We start from the raw sequence: 11793 nt of genomic DNA, 5'->3' as shown, positions 1-11793 counted from the left end.
TCTCTCTCCTGCTTGCTGCGCGCTTGGTGAAGAGGCAGACACAGGTGCTCACAGACTCGGGCGTACTATAAGCGGAGCGGAATACGTGTAAAAATGTCAGTGAAAAATCCCCGCGATGTGAAAAATACATGCCGAACAGTCTTTTGTGTGACACTGGTGCGCGGAGCAAAGTCCGCGCGGTCGTGCTTTGCGCGCACAGGGCTTGCGGACGTCCACTTTTACCGGGCGGACCTCCGCGGTGTCCGCTCCGCGTACGTTCTGCCCGAGTATGCGGTCCGGTCGGTCTCAAAAAATAAAAGCCGGTCCAAGACGGAGTACCGGACCGAATTGGTATTACCGAGAACCGACCCAACCCTACTCACGGCAGACAAACCTGAACCAGAGAAGTTGGAGGTGCCAACTTAAGGTTTGCAACTAACTTTCCAGCAACAAGGAGAACCAAGTTGAGTTAGCACCCCAACGTCTAACTCTGCAAGGACCCTGAGCAACAGGCTTCCTCGGGTCTGCACCTTCGGAACAAGGACACAACAAAGACTGCTTCTGGAACCACAGCTCTTTCAAGCCTTCCTCTGCTGGCTAACAAAGCAGCACGCCACAAAGCGACTCTTTCTTCCATCCATTTAAGGATTGGTAACGTAACAACTGGGGATAGCTTTATCACAGCTGTACAGGCTAAGCAAGACTGTTTAACTTGTTGAATGTGATTAAATGCGGTTTACCAAGTTATTGTTGTGATTGTTTGCAGTTAGGTTATTGGTTAGTTGGCTTCGCCAAAGCTAAGTGATGTTAGTTTGCTAATGCTGTTCACAGACAACGTCTTGCATGCAAATAAGCATCCTCTGCACTAATCCAGACTTTATGCAACACATATCACATTCACATAGACTCATTTACAAACAGGCTTTCGACAGAGCTACACCCAATATGCAAATCAAAGTTCCCGCTTCTTTTCTTTTGTCTTTGTCCTGACCACACGGTCAGACAAAACCTCCCCCGATCTGAAGCCAGCTTTGATTTGGCCATCTTTTTTGCTGTCTGTTTAATGTTGCACAAGAGTGAACTAATAGTCAACCTCTGCTACGTGAAGCACTGGTACTTTAATTGGAGATCTATTATGAGTTCAGGCCCGTGTTAAGGCTTAAGTCCCAACAAATGGTGCCACTGTGTAAAACATAGCACTGGTGCCACAACAAAAAGTATCCCCTCTTTTACAGTATCACTATGATAATTTACAACATTAATGGTGCCCCTTGGTGAGGCCTAATATTGTAGTTTACTACATTATTGGTGCCTCCATGTGACGCCCAGTATTGTTCCCAACAACGGGAAAGATGAAGAGTTCTCATTTTAAAAAATGGTATAAAACAAGCTTTTAACTGCAGTTCATTTGTGAAAGAAAGGCTACACGTAGTATTACATTGTAAATATATTCTTTCATGGTATGAAGAACTGTTTCGAAATGGCTCATATGGTTTTACATCATACAAGCTGGCTGTGAACCCTTATGATGCTCTATGTAGACTTAAAAATGCCAGATGCATCACTCTGAGAAGTGGTGGGTGTTCTGTTAGTGAGACAGGCTAGACAGGTGGAATTTTACTGTTTCATTCACTTTTCTTCAAAGCATTTTTAGCTTTTATGTTTTTGAGTGATGTTATTATCTGGCATGAAAAAAATTCAAGTCTGACAGAAAATGTGCATTCCTTTCAGTTAAATGCACAGCATCATATCATATGAAAAATATTTCTTTGTCTTTATTTCTGCTGTTTGATGAAGTGGCAAAGTCACCAACTGTCTGTTTCCAGCTCCAAAGTCTTTTAACCACAAAGCCTGCAGCTCATTATCAGCCTCTCAAAAGTCTAAGTGATTGGCTCTATGCAGAGTGTGATCTTTGTGTCACAATGCTGTGGATTACCTTAAGGGTCAGGTTATGCAAGAAAAGAACTAGCTGGTGTGAATCGTTATCTTGAGGGCATTTGTAGTTTTGCACTTGGTTGAACACAAAAAAACAAAAAACAAATAGTTCTGTCTGTACTTAGTTTCTCACCTCCACACAGCTGGCTAATCACCACTTGAAATGGTCGTGAAGGTCAGATTGCTGGTTTCAGACTGCGGCCTCCAACTCTGATTAAGAGTGATCCCTAGTGTTGGATTATACAGCCTCCACAATCCCCCTATGGCCACCAATGAACACTGGAGATGAACCACATTGGCTGGCTTTGAGAGTCAGACCAGTTGCGTTATTAACTGGGAGGGGGCAGTATTAAATGTTCCATACTTTGGTCACTAGCTGACAGAGCACTTGTCCTACCTTCAGCCTGCTCAGAGTAACATTTCCATATTTGATTTTCTGTGTGATGCCCTCAAAAAACTAAACCCAATTCTGGCAGAGCTCAACACTGGAAATAAGATGCTAAAATTGTTGCCATATTTCTTATTCAGAAACAATACAATATCTATAAAACATCTTAAGTACTGCTGATACATTTAACCACATCTCATTTTACAGCAAATTAATTTATGTTTGGTTAAAAACTACATTTGTTACATTTTATTAGTGTTGATTATACATGCAGTCAGTTGCTGTGATAAATTTCTTAGTGAGTACTATATTGACAGAGAAGGCTGAATTTTGTATGGGTTTCATTCTTGCACAGCTGTTACTGCAGTGTCTACATGTACCAAGATGCATTGCATGTGAGCTCCTGATGCCCAGCATCCAAATACTTCCCAAACCTTTCCAGCATGCGAAGGTGGGCATTTCAAACATGGCTGTGTTTACATGAAGTAAAGGTGTAATGTACCTCCCCTTTAGACTAGAACAGATAAAAACGTAAATTGAATAACACTAGTTTTAGCAATGTCAAACACGCCTCGTTATTTAGTACCTGGATGCTATGTATTACCACCCTGGCCAATACCACCCTGGCCAATAGTTATTACTTTACTAGTCAAAGATATCATTAGTTGAAAAAAATATTTACTCAGTGGTCATCTGCCCTCTCGACCCTGCTGGTCTTGGTTGTCTTTTCCAGTTCATTTTAGGGATGCTGAAGAGGGTCATTATCCCAACATCCAGTGATTACTAATGTATTCAAGCATTTTCATTCCAACTTGATTGTTTATTTTAACAGGCATAGACTCAGATATTACATACATATAGACATGACACTCATCATCACGCTTGTTTCAGTAACTCTCTTCACCTCCCTTCTTTACCTCCATCTGCTCTTCATCGATTTTACATCTGCTTTTAACTGTATTCAGCCCCATATCTTAGCCGAGCGTCTTTTAAGCTATGATATCGATAGGGGTCTGATTTACTGGTTGTTAGATTTTTTAACTGTCAGGTCACGACGTGTTAGGGTCAATGGCGTCTTGTCTGATGCTCTCTTCTCCTCCACTGGCTCACCTCAGGGATGCGTTCTCTCGCCACTCTTATTTGTGCTATACACGAATTTATGTCAGAGTTCACATGAGAAGTGTCATATTATAAAGTCTGCCGATGATTTGGTGATTGTGTCCCTCCTTAGTCACGTCGACCCTGAGCCTGGCCCCGTAGTGGAGGAATTCATTCAGTGGCGCAAGTCGTCTTTCCTTCTCATTAATGTTTCCAAAACAAAAATGATGATCGATTTTGGGAAGTCCAGTGCAGCCGCCACTCCCCTGTTGATCAGCGACCAAGCTGTAGAGAGGGTCCAGCAGTACAAATACCTCGGTACAGTGATTGACGACAGGCTGTCCTTTGAACATCAGGTCGATGCCGTGTGCAAAAAAGCCAACCAGCGCATGTACTTTTTACGCAAGCTCAGGAACTTGAACATAGACACTAGGTTCATGAGAATGTTTTATGCCTGTTTTATTGAATCTGTTCTTACATTTGCTTTTATCTGTTGGTTCGAGTCAGTCAGCTTGAAGAACCGCAAAAGACTTCAGGGCATTGTCAAAGTGTGCAGTAAAATTGCTGGTACTCCATTGACAGACATCTCTCTTTTACATAAAACAAGGTCCCTGAGGACCCCAGTCTGACCCCAGTCATCCCCTGGCATCAGAATTCCAACTGCTCCCATCTGGACGCAGATTTTGTATGCCCAGATGTAGGACAGGCAGATTTAAAAAGTCCTGGGTTCCAGCGGCCATTGGCCTTTTAAATAATGGATGATTTTTAGCCTTTTTTTAAGCCATTTTAAGGTGTATTGCACGCACTGTGGTCACTTTACCTTTTTATGTTTTTTACTATTTATTGTTATTCTCTGTTGTGTTTTGTGGATTGCTTATTCGAACTCTAATTGTCATTGTTATTTCTATTGTTCGGCTACTTGCTGCACCACAAATTGCCCCTTGGGGACAATAAAGATATCTTGAACCTTACCTTTTTAAAGCCTACTTTTTGATTCAAGCAGCAAGGTACCAGCCTTGTAACATTGTAAATACTTAAAAATCACTGTATTTGATAAGTAACTTTTACTTCTCTTTCTCTTTCCTCCTCTCCCCTTCTCTCATTTCATGTAATTAAAACAAGCCATCGTGTCTGACATCCACAACTAATTATCATGTCACTTTGCTCATTTGGCTTACTGGCACCATAGTTTGTGTGTGTGTGTGTGTGTGTGTGTGTGTGTGTGGGTGTGAAATTTTCTAATTGTTTTCTCTACTGTTTTCTGTCTCAGGTCTGATCACCACAACCTCCAGGAAACTGGACCGTGAACAACAAACAGAACATGTTTTAGAGGTGAGAGCATAGTCTGTGTGTGTTTGTGTGTGTGTAGTTACGGGCTTGACCATTGACTGTATAAAATAATGGGCGTAGCCACCGTGACGTCATGTATTAATTTGTGGACTCCCTGCATTTTTTCACCATCTTGGATTTTTTGAGCCAGATGTGACGATATTTGTATGAGAGGTTGGAGATAACGCTAGTGTTAGCTGCTAGCTTGGTTAGCATACTTAACTGTGATAATGGTAATCCTAATTTTTGCTAGAGAAAAAAGAAAATTTCTTGGCGGAAAAACTGAATATCCGATGCCATACAAAGCCTTTTAGTACAACCAAACGCTGAACAAGACTTTTTTAGGCAACCAAAACGTTACAGTTAACTTTGAAGAACTGAAAACACACTGAAATAGCTACAGCTATGTCTACACCTATACTCTGTGAATGTGGGGTTATGTCATGGTTCTATTACCTAAACCCCACACAGCTGTCATGAATGTTGAAATTAGCCACAGGGACTAAAACTTTTTTTTTTTTGCACCAGGCTGTAAACATGTTAATTTCAGCTGTTAGGTTGGCTGAATTCCCCCCCCCTTTTTTGACAAGTGTCAAAGAAGTGTTGATAATAGTGCCAAACATATTTTAAATGATAAGCAGTCCTACATGTATTGCTTAAAGACCTACAGTGATGACCCACTAAAGGCAAAGCAAAGCAGGCCTACTTTATTTATCAATCACATTACAGCAACAAGGCATGCAAAGCATCGAAGACATGAGATGAGAAGTGCAGATGCTCCTTTCTTTGGAAATGAATGGGACACAGTTGGCAATGTACATGGTGTGCTTAGCCTATGAATTTGTGCCCCAATCCAGAGGCTGACAGGATTCAGATGAGAACAAATCGGCTCTCCCATCTTCTCTGCTCCTCTACCCTCTCACACACACACACACACACACACACACACACACACACACACACACACACACACTCTCACACTGTGGACACACTGTCCCCTTTGTTCTTTGCTTTTCTCAGTGATGTTTGTATTAGCTTGGTAATAGAGCTAGTGTGAAGATGGTGTGTCTATTAGACAATAATGGGAACATGTCTCTGCTCTGCTCTACCCTGATTGGAGACAAATAGCACCACTGGCTTTTACATGACATGTAGAACTTTAGTGTGTGAGTTGGTGCCCGCTCTCTGTATGCTGTATGTTTTTTTTGTGTGTGTGTGTGTGTGTGTGTGTGTGTGTGTTGGCTCTAACCAAACATGTTATATTTTGAATATGTGTTGATTGTCAAAAAATATATATGAAATCTCCTGGAAGTGTTCCCCAAGATTTCAAGGGTTCTAATATTCCACATATGTCCTGGGTAGTGCTGCACGATTAATCTAATCGCAATCGCGGTGTCAGGCTGTGCGATTACATAACCGCATTAAAGGCTGCGATTTGCGATTTAATGTAAATAAATGTTAACGTGTGTGCCTGTGAACGTGACTGCCTCTCCTGTAGTGTGTGGAGTTTGTTGACATCACGCCCACAAGCTATCTTGGTGCGTGCAGCCGGCGTGCAGCAGTGACCAACACAGGCGCTGAAGAAGAGCATGAGCTCGACCAAGAACAGCCTGAGTTGGTGGCGAAAAAAACGCAAGGTGATACTTTGGATTCAGGTACGGCGACATTGAACAGACGTGCTGTATAAAAGTTTAAACGTTAAAGTCGCCACATCCCGCAGCAACACGACCAATCTATATCAGCACTTGAGACGGGACGTGGCGACTTTAACTTTTAAACTTTTACACAGCGCGTCTTTCTGTCCAACGTCGCCGTACCTGAAAGACGTGCTGTGTAAAAGTTTAAAAGTTAAAGTCGCCAAGTCCCGCGGCAACACGATTAATCTATGTCAACACTTGAGACAGCACAGCACAGGGAAAAGTAGGAAGAGTGCATGTGAGAGAAAGCCGAGCCGTGTAATGTTAAAGACAAAGAGACAACTGAAAGCCGCCAGAGCCTCATAAAACAACATCCAAGTACAGTTAAGCAAACATTTGTAAGTGTCACAGGGAAATCATGGACTCCATAACAAATGAAAAATTGAGCAATTTTGCTCGGTTTCGGCCCACTTGACATGCTGCTGTGTTGTGCTATGGTGTGCTGGAATTTGTCATTTACGTGACAACGCCTGAACGCAACACAGGCTCGCTCCGCTGTGTGTACAGTTCGGTGCTGCGCTGCTGTGTGAGCAGCATGTTTGACTGTGCTCAGTCTGTTGATGGTCATTGACACACTGTCTGTCCATAACAATAACTATGTCAGGTCAGTGCCCCCCTAATATAATGTAGGGGAAACACTGAATCAAGCAAAAAGACTCATGATACCATTTATTTATTATATTGTACATTGTAATTATATTGTAATCGCAATCGCAATTGCAAATCGCGATATTGTCCACCATAATTGCAATCGTACATTTTTATCAAATCGTGCAGCACTAGTCCTGGAGTTCACTAGCCTGGCGTTGCCAGACCCAATTCGCAAAATGAGAATGGGTCTGGACACGGAGTGTACATTTCCTCTATTCCCGAGGGGCAGTATCAACGGCTGTCACTCCCGAGGGGCAGTATCAACGGCTGTCACTCAAAGTGCCCCTTCACGCAATTGGAAAGACAGAAAACGTGATGTGATGATGTCTGGGAAAGAGTGTTGCCGTTTTTGCGGATTTCCTCCTCACTGTGGACTCCGAGTTGCATGGCTGTGATTCCCAGCTTGGTCGCTTCCCTGACTTGCTCATCCATGAGAGCAACAGGTGGAGAAACAACAATAGCCACTGGGTTTTCACTGAGTCCCATCTTTTTCCCGATCAACGGACCCAGTTGGTAAATTAAACTTTTACCAAACCCCATAGGAAGGATGGCAAACACATCCCTTTTTCAAGAAAAGCTTTCAGTGCAACCGTTTGTTATGCTTTTAAAGAAAATATACATTCCATTTCGTTCAACACATTTACCATAGCAGTTTCAAAATCAGTACGCATGTTAGTTGTTTACGAAATGCATTCACTCCGCTCCTTGTCCCTCCTATTCTGATGACGTGCCCACCCCAAAGTAATAAATGATTGTGATTGGCCCGTTAAGCTTTAACCGATGCCAGAATGCGCCTTAATGATTGCATGGCCAGACTGTTCTGCGGAGCGAAATAGAGTATGAGCTTGAGAGATTAGAATGGTTTCACCAGGCTAGAGGTTCACAGCTATACTTTATGGCCATACTATAGAGCCAGACTAGTGAACACCTGAGTTTGTGTCCCAGTTCAGGGTCTGTTTCCTTGAGGGGATGCAATTCATGAAAGTGCAGCCCTCAAAGGACTAATGCTAGTATGTCGAACCCACATCTCCTTCTCAAATGATTCTGTCTACAGATGACCAAAAAGTCATCAGTAGTCCCTAGCTCTAGTGTTACAGAATTAATCACTAGGACAGTGCACTGGAATAGACAAAAAGTGGTAAGTTTGATGATGAAATTTTACATTAAAACATGATGAACAGTTTGCATGAGGTTAATGGTAAATGATGACCTCCATCTATAATGTGTGTAAATTGTGCAGTAACATATTTAGCAGCGATTGATGACCCCCTAGGGACAAACACCTGGAGCCAGAAGCTTAAAACTCTGTGTAGATTAAAATGATTAAAATTGTGTTTTCACATAAATGCAGAAATTTGTATATGTATTCTTTACCTCACACTTATAAAGCCATGTGTATGCCTGATTTTGTTTTATAAATCTTGATCATTGTGATGCTGAACACACAAGCCTAATTTCCACACCCACAGTTCACCATAAATGGATGTAGAAATGCCTTTAAACATCAGTTTTCATATTGATAGTTGTGCCCCTCCACCACTCATCAGACCTGTTAATGAGAAATATGGTAAGAAAGAAAGTGCAATTTCACCGACCTGTCTCACATTGGTGGGGTTCTTCTTCTTCAACCCTTAGATGCATGACCTACCGATACCTACACTCTTCCATGTGTGGGGTCAAAAATGACCCCAATTAGAGTGAATGCATTTTATGCTGTAAACTTAAAGCTCCAGTAGGCAACATTGTTTTGGTATAATTGAGTAAAAATTTTTATAATATTCTCTAAGCATAATGTAAATCAAGTGGTCTGAGACAAACAATAGGTTTCTGCACCTCACCATGGCTCTGTGTTCAGCCTCTAAAGAATCAGTATCGTGCCGATGTGCATTAACCAATCAAAGGTCAGCTCAGACCACTGTGTTCCTATTGGCTGTTCCACTGCATATGCGCGTTCCCGTGCCGCCAGCAGAAGGGGAGAGCAAGTGGCAATGGCGAACAGTGCACCAGGTAAAATAGCTATTCCAGCACTGGCTGCAACTGCCGACACGGCTAAACAGCCCAAAAAAAGGAAGACAGAACTTGGTTCCCTGGAGCCCCGGAGGGAGGGGAAGGGTGAGGTGGGGCCGGGCCCGGCCAGAGGGTGCAAGGGTCGGCCGTGGGAGCGGAGCCGAGGGCTCTCCGCGGAGAGGGAGAGCCGAGCCTCGGGGGTATGTGCGGGGCGGGCTGCTGCGCGGTGAGGGAGAGCCGAGGCTCAGGAGTATGTGCGGGGCCACGAGGGAGGGATGGGGAGGGCTGCTGCGCGGTGAGGGAGAGCCGAGGCTCCCAGAGAGGGAGAAATAGAACCAAGTAGGATAAAATACTTGCATGCTCGTCTGGTAGGAGGGGCTCAGGGCGGAGACAAACAAAACCTAACTCAGATGAGACTCAAAAATCAACCGTTTTCAGGCTTTCTGCCTACTGCAGCTTTAAGAAATTTCTTTCATTTTGGTTAATTTTGATCAACAAAAGAATTATGTCATGTTTGACATGTTCATTTATCACTTTTTATTAACATTTTATCACAAAACAGCTTTAAAAAAAATCAAAAAAGGTAAACATCCAAAAATGATCCCAATTCGAATCAACACGTTTAATACAATATTTCTTCATTTTGGTTTTAAAATGATGATTCTTATTATATTTTGGTCAACAATGATTTCATGTTTTACATGTTCAATTATCAACTTCTTTCATTTGATCACAAAAAAACGTCAACATTCATTGTTTGTGTGTCCGTCTGTCTGTGTATGCACGTCCACACACATGAACACACATGCGCGTCTTCTCTCTTCTCACTGTGAGCGGCTGTTACAAACTACTTGCGTCTGGCTGTGAGCACTGCACACAGGGTCACTGCATTTCCAACAACTATTGCTGGCTTTGTTTCTTGGACACATCTTACACCTCTTTCTCTTCTGTTGGTCCTGTCTGCTTCTCTCCTGTGGCTGGATTGTAGCTTTTGTCATTCCACACCTTCCCATTGCTTCAGTGATGTAGGTTGGTAGGCATGGGATACCTTCCAGTCGACTTCTTATGTAAGGTGTCACAAGCTCATTTGAGAGCTCTGTGAGAAAGCGCCGCCATGTGCAGGTGATACCTGTGTAGAATTCTGGGTGCTGAGCTTTGAGAATGTCTACAAACTACTACTTTGTAGTGACCTCCTCCCATTACTACTTTGTGTTGGGTGCTGGGTGTGGCCAGGCGGATTTTGCAAGTTTGGCACACCATGCGTGCTGGCACAACTACTCCTCTTTCCCACTTCCGTCCCTCCTACCCGCGCAAGTCGGAAAGAGGGACAAGAGAAGGCGTGGAGTGGGTTTTACACAGCCAATTCACATCACACCAATCAAATGAGCCCCTCTCCAATGAGAGTTTACTCAATTTGCCATGGCAGAAGAGAGCAGCAGCGTCAGACGGCCAAACTCCTCCCTGGAGAAAACTGATGTTTTGGTCCGGGAGGTCCAAGCTCGCAGTGTTCGAATATACGGAACTGCGAGCAGACCTCCACGGGCTGATGATGCAAAGGTAGCCTGGGAGGAGGTCACCACAATTGTAAATCAATGTTGCGTTTCTGTCATGCGCGCGTGCTCTCTCTTTCCCTCTCGCAGTCTCACTCTGTTTCTTTTCTTTTGACTTTTCTAAGATGACAGATGCTGAATATATACTCCCTATCTGTTGCTGTGGCTGTTTGTGGTTGGCTGAGAGGGATGTGAACTCATTAGTTTGCAGCTGTGTTAATCAAATGAGATTTCTGTTTCCATTGCACGTGCCAAACGTGCCAAACGGTGCCAATCCCCTTTGATCTGACATCAGATGTGACGGGACAGTCGATATAGAGATACATTTATGTGCTGATTGCAGATAGTTGCATTGAATAGTGGTTTCTGTGGGTATTTATTGTATTGTTAATGTGCCTGACATTCTGGAGACCTGCCTGTGAGGTTTTGGTGACATCCACTGGTCAGCCAAACTTCGACTTACACTGGCTGCGCTCTGCCTGCGCTGACAGTAGACCTGGTATCAGCTGGCGAGCTTTTAGCGCACCTTCGGCGAAGCCTTTTGGCACGAAACTGTCACTGTGCCAAGCTTGATCTGTCGACCCCTCCCCTTGCTGCACTGCCACACCCATCTCAGCGCACCTTGGTCTGCCAAACTGCCAAACTGAGCGCGCCTTGGGTTGCGCTGCTCGAAACTAGCTCTGCACGGGGTTTGCCACCCTGTGCCACCCTGCGCCGCGCCGGGAAACTAGAGGCCCAAGTATTTATGGTCACGTTGTTTCTTTAAGCCACTGGCATGAGACTCACTTCAGAGTTTTGATTCATTCGCCATTGCCTGTGGCTCTCTCTCCCTCTCATAGACACACACACAAAAAGTAAGACTCACAAAGATGATACGTCACGCACACTCCTCTGACTATCCAGACCACTTTCTCCTGAGTGATAGTGTTAGCAGGCGAGGTGTGTTTCTCATGTGTAGGGCCACAGAGCGCAATTACTTAGTCACATTGTGTGACCATGGAGCACCACTGTGACTTGTGGACTGAAGAGCTGCTTGTTTGTTTCCATCTTACAGTAAATACATCATCACATTTAATGGTAACAGTTTAACTTAATGAGATTAACAATAGTGTGAGCAGAGGAAGCGTGTGTCTTTGTACCTGTAGAGTTTCAGGTCACA

At 43.6% G+C, this 11793-nt stretch overlaps 1 protein-coding gene across 8 annotated transcripts in view; it reads left to right on the top strand.

Annotated features, from left to right (window-relative positions):
* fat3a (FAT atypical cadherin 3a) overlaps positions 1–11793 on the top strand; it is a 383130-nt gene that overhangs the window by 240261 nt on the left and 131076 nt on the right. For all 8 annotated transcript variants that reach the window (XM_050055175.1, XM_050055199.1, XM_050055166.1 and 5 more), the window contains one exon: positions 4671–4732. In XM_050055175.1, coding sequence (XP_049911132.1) covers positions 4671–4732 — 62 coding nt within the window. The remainder of the gene's footprint in view (positions 1–4670; positions 4733–11793) is intronic.

The sequence above is a fragment of the Epinephelus moara genome, chromosome 2 (assembly GCF_006386435.1).
Source record: "Epinephelus moara isolate mb chromosome 2, YSFRI_EMoa_1.0, whole genome shotgun sequence".
Classification (NCBI taxonomy): domain Eukaryota; kingdom Metazoa; phylum Chordata; class Actinopteri; order Perciformes; family Serranidae; genus Epinephelus; species Epinephelus moara.
The sequence above is the reverse complement of the archived record's forward strand: the minus strand, read 5'-3'. Positions and strand labels throughout refer to the sequence as shown.